This window comes from Carcharhinus amblyrhynchos, chromosome 21 (assembly GCF_965287045.1).
Source record: "Carcharhinus amblyrhynchos chromosome 21, sCarAmb.v2.hapA, whole genome shotgun sequence".
NCBI lineage: Eukaryota > Metazoa > Chordata > Chondrichthyes > Carcharhiniformes > Carcharhinidae > Carcharhinus > Carcharhinus amblyrhynchos.
Genome location: NC_137344.1, coordinates 18,122,193 through 18,135,280, shown reverse-complemented (window position 1 = coordinate 18,135,280; position 13,088 = coordinate 18,122,193). Strand labels below are relative to the sequence as shown.

The 13,088-nt window shown below is 46.0% G+C and overlaps 1 protein-coding gene across 1 annotated transcript in view; it reads left to right on the top strand.

The window, feature by feature from the left end:
- LOC145356666 (E3 ubiquitin-protein ligase rnf213-alpha-like) overlaps window positions 1–13,088 on the top strand; it is a 164,179-nt gene that overhangs the window by 77,619 nt on the left and 73,472 nt on the right. Inside the window, exons 29-32 of the mRNA XM_080209532.1 lie at window positions 2,203–3,631; window positions 4,600–4,790; window positions 6,623–6,778; window positions 7,870–11,406. Coding sequence (XP_080065658.1) covers window positions 2,203–3,631; window positions 4,600–4,790; window positions 6,623–6,778; window positions 7,870–11,406 — 5,313 coding nt within the window. The remainder of the gene's footprint in view (window positions 1–2,202; window positions 3,632–4,599; window positions 4,791–6,622; window positions 6,779–7,869; window positions 11,407–13,088) is intronic.

The window sequence follows — 13,088 nt, the reverse complement described above, 5'->3', positions numbered from 1 at the left end:
CCTCTATACCCATCTTACCCATGTAACTGTCTAAATGTTTTTTAAAAGACAACATTGTACCCACTTCTACTACTGCCTCTGGCACCTTGTTCCAGACATTCACCACCCTCTGTGTGAAACATTATCCCTCTGGACCCTTTTGTATCTTTCCCTGCGTACCTTAAACCTATGCCCTCTAATTTTAGACTCCCCTACCTTTGGGAAAAGATGTTGACTATCTACCTTATCTAAGCCTCTCATTATTTTACAGACCTCCATAAAATAATCCCTAAGCTTCCTATGGTCCAGGGAAAAAAATCCCAGTCTATCCAACCCCTTCTTACAACTCAAACCATCAAGTCCTAGCATCCTAGTAAATTTTTCTGGTTTAATAATATCCTCTCTATAATAGGGTGACCTGAACTGTACAGGATTTTGGGATAATTGGTGATATAGTACGACTGCCGCTGGACTAGCAGAGGCCCTGGGGACGTACGTTTGAATCCCACCATGGCAGCTGGTGCAATTTGAATTCAGTTATGCCATGAAAGTTTTATCAATTGTCATAAAAACCCATCTGGTTCATTAATGTCCTTTAGGGAAGGACATCTGCCATCCTTGCCTGGTCTGACTGACATGTGACTCCAGAACCCACAATATGTGACTGACTCTTAATTGCCCTCTGAAATGGCTTTGCAGACGATTCAATTTAAGGGCAGTTAGGGATGGACAACAAACACTGGCCTTGCCAGCGACACCCATATCCCACAATAGAAGTAAGAGGAAAAGAAAATGAAATGTCAATCAGTCAGTTAACTGCCTGTTGTCAGGGCTCCCATGTCTTTAATAATGAAGATCCTGCTGATAAGAGCTCTTCCGTCTCAGCAATGTCATTCGGAGTAGGAGGCATTGCTGGGACTACAACCAGCCCTGAGGCAGCCATCAACGAAGGCTGCACTGAACAAGTCAATGGGACAGGCTGATGGGGTCAGTCACTCTGGCCCGTTGAGGTAGGAGATGTGTGGTTTCTTTCTTTAGGGTGGACATTGCCTCAGGCAGGGCCATCCATGATAACAAGGTGCCGAAGCAAGAGAGTTCCTGAGCCTTCAGGAAAGCCACTAGGGTATACCTGGCTGTGTCCCCTCATTGCCTATAGACCTCCCTCCCCCAGCCACCACTGGTAGAATGTCAATTTCAAAGAGATGAAGTCAGTAAATGCTCCTTAACTGACCAATTGAGGGCCTCAATCGGCCTCTGGGTATGAAGGCCAACTTCGACTTTCCCTTGGCTTGGCTTGATCAGGGTGAGTCAGGAAGGTGAGGGACTCTTCATCCCATGCCTTCCCACCCAGTTATATGGCTCCTTCCACTTCCCATCCCCTTTCGGGAGGGTGGGAGTGGGGGTGTGGGGGGGTGGAATGTGGTGGGGGGGAATGAGGAGGAGGGGGATGCGGAGGGGGGATGTGAGGGTGCAGGGGTCTAAGTTCTGCTCAGAGTGCTGCTAATGATCAGATTAACTTTGTGTAGAAATGCGGCTCCTCACACTAACAATAACTGAATTAAGCTTGTTGATTGTCAATGTTAACAGCACTCAGATACCATGAATGCTACACTTGAAAGAGTGGGCATAAAAAAGAAACAGTAAAAAAAATTGTTGAAAGTTGTTTGATATTTCAAAGGAAACTAATAGCAAGGCAAGTCACTTTTAATCTGAAAATGTCTATATAAACAGCTTCTTTAGTTATTAGCAATATTTCTATTGATTAGAACACCAATCATGATGAGAAATTTGTGTGGAATTTAAATAGCTATTACATCATTATTGCACTTCTAGATCTACATTTAGCTAACCAAAGCCCCAAATTGTCTGCTGCAATTTCAGCTAAAGCACCTTATTTATTATTAATATATTTGAACACATGGCCCAGTGGAACAGTGGTTATCCCTGCTGCCTCACAGCAATTCCCGGCTTGGGTCACTGTCTGTGCGGGGTCTGCACATTCTCCCCGTGTCTGTGGGTTTCCTCTGGGTGCTCCGATTTTCTCCCAAAATCTGAAAGACGTGCTGGTTAGGTGGATTGACCGTGCTAAATTCTCCCTCAGTGTGCCCCAACAGGCGCTAGAGTGTAGCAATTAGGGGATTTTCACAATAACTTCATTGCAGTGTTAATGTAAGTTTATTTGTGACAGTAATAAATAAACTTTAAACATTTCATTTTTGACAGGATTTTAATAATGTTCAGCGGCTTGGAAAGGCATTTATTGAATTGTACTCATCTGGAAACATGCTTTACAGAAACTGGAGCGCATGTGTGCTCTGCAATAAAGAGAGTGATGTCTGCATAATGATGGACTTTAATCTAAAAGATGTTGGTTGCCTGAGTGTGAACGGAGATCTCTCGGAGCAGTTGCAAGTGTTGTGCAGAGTGCTGGAGAAGTGCCTGCAGGAGTGGTGCGAGTTTATGGAGGTGTGCCGGGCAAAACTCTACTATCTGAATTACTATACTGCAGAGCAGATAGTGTACCTGTGTTCCCAACTTGCCTCCAGGAAGCCTTTGCCTGAGCAAGTGATGACAATGTTATCATTCATCAAACCTGACTGCACTGTGGGGGACATTGCAAGTGCGATGCCTCAGCTAATGGCTTTCCATGAGATTTCTGGAGCTGAGGAGACAGCTGACTTTGGGCTGGAGGCTGAGCAGAGCGACAGCGAAAGTGATGAGGGTGGCGCGGATTGGATAGAATCTGACCCACCAGATGCGAGTTGGCTGAAGTACGGTACGGAAATGGTTTATGTTCAGACACCAACTCAGAGTCACAATGGGGAGCATGAGAATGAACCGGCAGAGGATCGGGATGTTGAACTTGCTGAGTATCAGTTTGTAGAACCTACTCAATTCCAACAGACTGAGTCTGCAGAGTTAGAGTGTGAGGAAATGCAAGGCCCTGATGGATTAAAAATAGCTGCCCAGGTGGAAAGTACCAGTCTCTCTGAGGAGATGACACGATTCTGGAACAAATTTATGGGAAACATGGCCGCTTTCTTAACCGACCATTTGGATATATTTGCCTTTGGCCAGCTGCTGAGCAGCCTCGCGCACATGAACGAGACAACAGTCAGAAGGCAGCTTCCTCCCTCTCTGCATCACGGCAGACCCAATCTGATCGTCTGTGCACAGCCCGAGATCTTCAGGGCTGCTATTTGCGTCTACATGCAAAATCCAGGGCAGCCCTTGCCAACCTATGATGAGGTCCTCCTCTGCTCTGAGGAAACGACTTACGAAGAAGTAGCAGTCTTCCTGCGAAGGGCTCTGAGCAGAGGATCTCACGAACAGAAGATCTACACCCTAATTCACTCCGATTGCCTAAGTTATGAAACCAGCGTTCAGTTTGGAGAATTGTTTGAGGAATTGACACGCCATTGCAATCCAGATTATCAGTTGGTTGTGATCTGTGATGCTAAACGGCAGCACTGCTATGTCCCATCGTATCTCAGTCAGTACAAAGTCCCGGCCGGGCTGAATGTTAAAACAGAAGCCATTCAGCAGTACCTGGTGAATCATTTCACTGTTCCTATAGGCCGCATGACTGCAGCTCAGGTATTCCACGACCACCTTTCTGTCAGAATCGTATCGTCTAAAAGACCTGGAGTGGGTAGGTACCAAAGTCTGTACATCTTTTGCATCCTCATAATATTCAGGGATTGAGAATCCTGAATATTCAGGAGAAGGTAGAGAGAGGAGGAACAATCTGGGCAAGTCTATGACCTGGGGCAGAAGGATGAGCAATGAAGGCTGCACGGTGGCACAGTGGTTAGCTTTGCTGCCCCTCAGAGCCAGGGACCTGGGTTCGATTCCGATCTTGGGTGGCTGTCTGTGTGGAGTCTGCACATTCTCCCCTGTGTCTGTGTGGGTTTCCTCCGGGTTCTCCAGTTTCCTCCCACAGTCCAAAGAACATAAGAAGTAGGAGCAGGAGTAGGCCATCTCGCCCTTCGAGCCTGCCCCGCCATTCAATAAGATCATGGCTGATCTGAAGTGGCTCAGTTCCACTTTCCCGCTCTCTCCCCATAACCCTTAATTCCCTTGCCTACCAAAAACCTATCTGTGACTTAAATATATTTAGCGAGGTAGCCTCCACCACTTCAACGGGCAGAGAATTCCAGAGATTCACCACCCTTTGAGTGAAGAAGTTCCTCCTCGACTCCGTTCTAAACTGCCCCCCCCCTACTGTGGGTTAGGTTGATTTGCCATGCTAAGTTGCCACTTAGTGTCGGGGGATTGAAGAGTAAATATGTGTGGTTACGGGGATAGGGCCTGGTTGGGATTGTTGTTGGTGCAGGCTCAATGGGCCAAATGGCCTCATTCTATACTTTAGGATTCAGTGATTCTAATCAACAGTTGGCAAAAAAACAAATTGGGAGTATATTTCTCTCTCTTTCCCTGTTGTCCATCCTAAACACTGATGAACTTAAATTCCCCTCGACCAATACCAATAAACCTCATGCATGGATTACCATGACGTTGGATTAATAATTTTCTACTTTCAAACAGAATTTGAGTTCAGTCAGAAACTGATGTTTAAATTCCGGCTATCTAATAATTCTGAGATTTGCTTCTGAACAGGAAAGTCCCTCTACATTGACCGATTACATGACAAACTGATGCAGCGTTGTCGCAGAAACGACAATGCTCTGAAGAGAATCCGATTAATTGAGCCTGTGATTGATGAAAGCCGGATAGTTCAAATGCTGCACGATAACTCATCACAATGTGATCTTCAACGGCCAATCATATTCCACATTGATGCAGCACCAGTAAGTCACTATCAAAACCCCGATACTATTGGGAGAGCGTGGGGAAGAGTGGGGCAACGAAGATACATCCCATCGAAACTAGGAAGACAGAGGCCCACCGAACTGAAAGAGTAAGGGGGACCCCTGTGTAAACCCTGCTCACCTGTTCAGGAGAGCAGCCGGGGCAGCACGGTGGCACAGTGGTTAGCACTGCTGCTTCACAGCACCAGGGACCTGGATTCAATTCCTGGCTTGGTTCACTGTCTGTATGCAATCTGCACATTCTCCCCATGTCTAAGTGGGTTTCCTCTGGGTGCTTTGGTTTCCTCTCACAGTCCAAAAGGCGTACTGGTTAGGTGCATTGGCCATGCTAAATTCCCCCCCCCGCACCCCCACCACCAGTATACCCTAACAGGTACCGGAGTGTGGCGACTAGGGGATTTTCACAGTAACTTCATTGCAGTGTTAATGTAAGCCTACTTGTGACTAATAAATAAACTTTTAACTTTAACATCAGGGTGTAGGAGAAAGAAAGCAGGTTTGGAGGGGAAACAGATTTGTTTTATTTTAACTGCCCCCTTCCCACCCCACCCAACTTTCACAAAGGGGAAGTCTGTTAAAATTGGGGCCACATTCCTGAAGACTAGAAGATCTACTTTCAGCCTTTAATTTTCCCCCTGAAAATACTATATAATGGTACACATCTGCAGATCTTTTTTTTAGATCAATGATCTGTGGAAAATCATTCCTGGTACAATACAATCTGCTTTCTAATCTCTTCCTTCATAATTCAGTTTTCATGAGACAAAGCCTTGTGTGAGATTCAGTGGATTGGCAATCTTCTCCTATCGAAAATAAATATACTCCTTTCTGAAATACGTCCACTCCAGGAAAGAGGAACTTGTCTCTTATGCATAGACTAGTGAAGAAGAGACGTTTGTTTGAGATCAACTTTATAGAATCCCTACAGTGCAGTAGGAAGCCATTCAGCCCATCTGCACCAACTCTTGGACAGAGCATCTTACCCCTGCTTTATCCCCATAACCCCACACATTTATGGCCATTAATATCCCTAACCTACATATCTTGAGACACAAAGGGACAAGTTAGCATGGCCACTCCAGAGGGCTGCACGGTAGCATAGTGGTTAGCATGGCTGCCTCACAACTTCAGGGACCCGGATTCGATTCCTGGCTTGAGTCACTGTCTGTGTGGAACCTGCACATTCTCCCCATGACTGGGTGGGTTTCCTTTGGGAGCTTCGGTTTCCTCTCGCAGACCAAAAGATGTGCCGGTTAGATGCATTGGCCATGTTAAATTCTCCCTCAGTGTACCCAAAGAGTATGGCGACAAGGGGATTTTCACAGTAACTTCATTGTAGTATTAATGTGAGCCTACTTGTGACATTAAATATAAAAATACCTGCCCTACACTTCCGTGAACAGTGAGAGGAAACCAGAGCACCCAGATGAAACCCATATAGACTTGCCGAAAATATGCAATCTCCACATAAAGTCACCAAGGCCAGAATTGAACCCAGGTCTGGCACTGTGACGCAGCAGTGCTGACCACCATGCCACCGTGCTGTCTGTTTAAGATCAACTTCTGGGGATTCTTGATGGTCCACCAGTTTGCAGTTTTCTTTGATCAGCGATGGAGGGTGACAGAGTCCCTGCACACAGGGCTTTTTATACACCAGCATCATTGCTCACTCTTCCTTTTCTGAAAAATAATCAAATCTTCATAAGGATCCAGTTTTTCTTTCAAATTCTGAAATGAATCATACTTGGAATGGAAGATGGACCTGTGTCAGTGCTGAGGTTAATCTTTATTGTCCTTTCCTTTTATGTAAGGTGAGGAAAAGATTGGAAGAGTTCCTATTCAAGATCCTAATATTAGGATTCTTGAACAACAGTCAGGGACGGATCTGGAAACGCAGCACAGCTCACCTGTACATAGTGGAATACTTGGATGCCAATGACTTCCTTTATAAACCGCAAACTCAGCAGGTTGGTCAGAGTACATTACTTTCTAAGCAAGATTTCACTGTTAAAATTTGCACACCGCGACTTCTCTTAAGTTTTCGCACACAAGTTATACCCCCAATGCGCATTTTTTTTTCAGTCATCTATGTTTATTTTTAATGGGTCTATCTGTAATTTGAGTGTGTTAAGCGTTCATGTGAAATATGTTAATTGAAAACTACCTCTTTGCAATATAATATAAAATGAAATCTTAAATGTTTTCTGCAGCAATATTTAATACACTATTCATCTGATGACTTTTAGTTGGAGGTTTCCCGTTGGAACAAACATTATCACATTTACAGACCATGTGCCTGAATTAATCAGACACTTATCCAAACAAACCAACCAAACAGTCAGAGTTATCAGCAAACAATCTGAAATCATAAACTGATTTAACTGAATGACAATTTCTCATAAAATATGGTTATGAATTAGCAGCAGAGTGTTTATTTCTGTCATTTGAGGTCAATGGCAAGGATTTAAATAGATTACCAATGGGCGGTACAGTGGCACAGTGGTTAGCACCACTGCCTCATGTTGCCAGGGACCCAGATTCGATTCCAACCTTGGCTGACTTGTCAGTGTGGAGTTTGCACATTCTCCCTGTGTCTGCGCAGGTTTCCTCTGGGTGCTCCGGTTTCCTCCCACTATCCAAAGATGTGCAGGAAAGGCAGCATGCTAAATTGCCCGTTAGTGTCCCAACGTGTTAGGGGGCTTAGTGGGGTAAAGGCATGCGCATACAGGGATAGTACGAGGGTGGGGTCTGAGTAAGATGCTCTGTGAAGAGTCGGTGTAGACTCAATGGGCCGAATGGCCTCCTCCTGCACTGTAGGGATTCTGAGATCCATGACTATTTAGTAACTTTCAGTGTTATGAGACTTCCTAAAATTGTTTTTTGTTCTCTCTGAAATTCTCAAAGTGAAGCTGTCGTGACTTTGGAATTGAAGTGTGCACCTGTTTGTGTGATTGCTACTTTGTCTGTACTCATGAATAATAAGACTTTCCTGACCAAGGAAGAGAAATTTACACCTTGCATTAAACTTGATCTTTCCAACCTTTTTTTCTTCTTGTAGGTAAACTTGGGACTTCTGGGTATCCTGCCGACAGTTCACTGCAGGCCACCGGGAGAAGTTCGTCAACTTGAGTTACAAAAGCGTCAAGGCACTGACCTTAATATTTTAGACCCATTAATGGATGAGGAGGTGTTTGTCAGTGAAGCCATTCAGAGACCATACCAATATCTCTGCAGGTTCAGCTCAGGGAGAAACATTGACCAGTTCACATATAGAGAGCAGAGTGTTGAAGGGGACCCTGCTGAATGCCTAACGTTACTTCTCCAAAACTGTGGACTCCAGGATCCTTCCTGGGCAGAATTGAGGAACTTTTCTTGGTTTCTGAACCTTCAGTTGAAAAACTGTGAGCAATCGATGTTTTGCAACCCTTTGTTTGTTGGTGATACCCTGATTGGTTTCAAAAAGTTCATTGTTGAATTCATGATCCTCATGGCTCGAGACTTTGCCACGCCCTCGATGAATATTTCAGATGAAAGCCCTGCTTTTGCGACCACCCGAACAGATGAAGACCTCCTTCCATATATAATACGGAGAAGATGGGAAACGCACCCTCACCCGTACATATTTTTCAACGCGGACACGTTTTCCATGACTTTCCTCGGTTTCCACTTGAGAAAAAATAATAGAATGGGGTTTGATGCCGTGGATTATCGCACAGGTCAGGTGCTGAGGGGGAACCTCATGTCCTCGCAGCTTGAAAATGGGCTCGGCATGCAGAGAATAAGATTTAACGAGAATATTGATGTCCTTCCCAGAGAGGAGAAAATCCGGAAGCTGAGCTTGGTGCTTGGTGTTGAACAAGCAAAAGATCCAGATGAGACCTACGAACTGACTGCGGACAACATGATGAAAATGCTCGCCATCCACATGCGCTTCCGGTGTGAAATACCTGTCGTCATCATGGGGGAGACTGGCTGTGGGAAAACAAGACTGATCAAGTTTCTTTGCGACCTGCAGAGAGGGGCGCATCAGACAGAAACTATGAAGCTAGTTAAGGTGCACGGAGGCACAACAGCAGAGACGATCTACGCAAAGATCCGAGAAGCTGAGGCGCTTGCCATTGAGAACAAGGCCAGGTACGGCTTGGAGACAGTCCTGTTCTTTGACGAAGCCAACACCACGGAAGCCATTCATGCCATTAAGGAGGTCCTCTGTGACAAAACGGTCCGCGGCAAAGCAATGCGGCGCGACACCGGCTTGAAAATAATTGCGGCCTGCAACCCTTACAGGAAGCATTCCGAAGATATGATCCAGCGCCTGGAGATGGCTGGGCTGGGATACCGGGTTAAGGCGGAGGAGACACAAGACAAACTGGGCAAAGTGCCTCTGAGGCAGCTGGTTTATCGGGTGCAGCCACTGCCACCCAGCATGATCCCACTGGTGTGGGACTTTGGGCAGCTGAGCGACAAAGCTGAATTGGCCTACACGAACCAGATTGTGCAGAGATACATCCAAAAGCACAAACTCCCCTTTCTGTATACCGAAACCATCAAGAAAGTTCTAGCAACCTCACAGCAATTCATGAGGCAAAAGAAGGATGAGTGCAGCTTTGTGAGCTTACGGGATGTGGAACGATGCATGATGGTTCTGACGTGGTTTTACAATCATAGGCAACAACTATTTAACTACCCAAACCCAAATATAAATACCTTACAAGCTCTGATATCAGCACTGGGAGTCTGTTACTATCCTTCACTATCATGCAAGAAAGAATATTTAGAAACCATATGCCAATATTTCCCTACACCTTATAACTCGTCAGATGCAATTCAGGCTGAGATTGTCCACTGTCAGGATGTTTTCGTGGAAAATATAAAAACCCGGGAGACAGTAGCTAAAAACGAGGCCTTAAAAGAGAATGTTTTCTTAATGGTCATTTGTATTGAGTTGAGGATCCCACTCTTCCTGGTTGGAAAACCAGGCAGCTCAAAATCCTTGGCAAAAACGGTTGTTTTGGATGCCATGCAGGGACAGTCTGCTCACTCTGAGCTGTTCAAAAAGCTGAAGCAAGTCCACATGGTGTCCTTTCAGTGCAGCCCCCACTCGACACCAGAGGGGATCATCAACACCTTCAGACAATGCGCCCGTTTCCAGCAGGGCAGAAACCTGGATGAATATGCTTCCGTGGTGGTGTTGGATGAAATTGGCTTGGCCGAAGACTCTCCTCAGATGCCGCTGAAAACTCTTCACCCGTTGCTGGAGGACGGCTGTGTCGACGACGACTGTCCGCTCCCTCACAAGAAAGTCGGCTTCATTGGAATTTCCAACTGGGCCTTGGATCCTGCAAAAATGAACCGCGGGATTTTTGTTTCCCGCTTGGATCCATGCGAGAAAGAGCTCGTTGAGACAGCCGAAGGGATATGTGCGTCCGACCAGGCTTTGCTTCTAAAGGTGCAGCGTCTCTTTCCCACCTTCGCCCAAGCATATTTAGAAGTATGCAGTAAGCAAAATGGACAGTTCTTTGGGCTTCGTGACTACTACAGCCTTGTGAAGATGGTTTTTATTACAGCCAGAGAGACAAAACGAGAACCAACAGAGGAACAACTGGCCGATACCATCTTGCGAAACTTCAGTGGGAAAGACGAGTTCAATCCACTTGAGATTTTTCTCCCTACTTTGGGCTCTTTTCCTCAAACGAGTACACTGGAGATGGTGAAGAGCAATATTAGAGCAGATTCCAGCGATGGGGAGTGTCGCTACCTGCTGCTCCTTACCAAGAACTATGTTGCCCTTCAAATTGTACTGCAGCATGTTTTTCAGGATGCGGATGACAAGCCGGAGATTATATTTGGGTCCAGTTTCCCGAGAGATCAGGAATACACACAGATTTGTCGGAATGTCAACCGAGTGAAGACCTGCATGGAGACGGGGCGAACGGTAATACTCCTCAATCTGAAGAACTTGTACGAAAGCCTTTATGATGCTTTGAACCAGTACTACGTGTACCTTGGAGAATACCAGTATGTGGATCTGGGCTTAGGGACGCACCGTGTCAAATGCCGGGTGGACAAAAAGTTTCGACTGATTGTTGTTGAAGACAAGGATGTCGTCTACCAGCAGTTCCCCATTCCCTTGATCAATAGGCTTGAAAAGCACAGCCTAGATATGAATACTGTACTTAATCCTCAGCAACAAAATATCACCAAAAAACTGGAGCAATGGGTCAAGGAGTTTGTTTCAGTGAAAATGAGTCACGATGGAGCACAAGGTGGGTTAATGTTAAACCCTTCAGAGGTGATCATTGGGTTCCATGCTGATGCATGTGCTAGCGTCCTACTGCAAGTTCTGGACGCCGCAGACCTGACAGATGATGGTACCTTTGAAGACCCTCGAACTATACTACAATCAGCAAAACACCTTCTCCTCAACTGTGTGACTCCAGACGCTGTGGTTCGCCTAAAACACTCTAAACTAGGGGATCAGGAAGCCAAGAAGCGGTGGAAAGAATATTTTGTTCAGCAACATCATCGGTCACTGAGTGATTATATTCACCAACATCTTGGAAACACAAGGACACGGCGGCACAATTTTGTTGAGGTAATACTTATTTATTTATATTCTATTTATTAGTCACAAGTAAGGCCTGCATTTAACATTGCAATGAAGTTACTGTGGAATTCCCCTAGTCGCCACACTCTGGCGCCTGTTTGGATCAATGCACCTCACCAGCGTGTCTTTCAGACTGTGGGAGGAAACCAGACCACCCCGGCGGAAACCCACGCAGACACGGGGAGAACATGCAGACTCTGCCCAGACAGTGACCAAGCTGGGAATCGAACCCGGGTCCTTGGCCCTGTGAAGCAGCAGTGCTAACCACTGTGCCACCGTGCTGTCCATATATTGAAATCTTTACATTGGGCGAATTTTAATATTGAGCATGATTCCACCCCTCCCCTGCCCCTCCCAGAAACGGCCCGCTATTGGATGGGTGTGGGATTTTCTGGTCTTGTTGATGTCTACAGGGTTTTGCGTGGCCCACACCCTCCACCGCCACAGGAGGAGGGTCACCATCAGCGGCACTGGAAGATTCCACCGGTGGGAAAGGCTGGAAAATTCCGGCCATTGACTCCAGTTTGGAGATTACTGTGTGTAGTGATTTGAAATCAGGTTCCGGGATCTTGATTACCGTTCATAAATGCTTTCAGAAACAATAGCTTTTTGCTTATGTTTTGTTGCTGAAATATTCTGCCTTAAAAAGGCTGGGCAGAACACATCCAAAACATTTGGATTTCATTTCTATCTTCAGTCTGTAGGCCCTTTATTATACTGATCAATCTCACCAAATTAGCATTAATGCCTGTTCCAACTGTTTGAAGGTAAAAGACTGCTCTTCATGACACTGTTTTTGTTTCCTCACCAAGTTCGCGTGAAGGGATAAATCTAAATGTTTCCAGTTGAGCAAAAAAGGACTTTTAAAAACTTTCAGTAAGAAATATGAGAGGGGAATGCTGGAAGATTTTTGATTTTTTTTAAAATTTGATTTATTATTGTCACAGGTATTAGCATACAGTATTGTTTCTTGCGCGCTACACAGACAAAGCATACCATTCAGAGGGCCCTATTTTACCATTTTGATTCTAAGCGTGGATTTGAAACTGGGAATGTTTCAGGTCTGGCTTTTAGACCCGTTCTGAGACTCCCCCATAGGCGCTCTACCTGGAAAAAAAAATCAGTGAGTCAGAACCGCGCTGCCGAAGCCTGTGGGTGGGGCTTATCACGCCTGAAATCCTGCAGCTCTGATCAGCGCCTCCAACTGCGCATGCGCAGGAAAAAAAATTATAGAATGGGACTGCCCTGCCACATCCTTCCCAGATGTGGAGATACCAGCGTTGGGCTGGGGTAACCACAGTAAGAAGCCTGACAACATCAGGTTTAAGTCCCACCAAGTTATTTGATAGTAAACTCACAAGCTTTCGAGGTTTGCCTCTTCGTCAGGTGAATGGAGAGTACTGGCCTCAGACAGAGCATATAACAGCACAGACAGCACGTCCTTCCCAGGCCAGATAATGCCTTGCCCTGGCCCCCACAGACATTGTCCCACCCCTCACATCATTACTGACCCCCACACCCCCGCCAGCCAGACCAACCATGGGCTCCTCCCCTCTTCCCCACCCCCCCCCCCCGACTGATCACAGGCAGAGTGGCAGCGGACCCCTCTCCCCCATTGATCACAGGCAGAGTGGCAGCGGACCCTTCCCCACCCCCCCACTGATCACAGG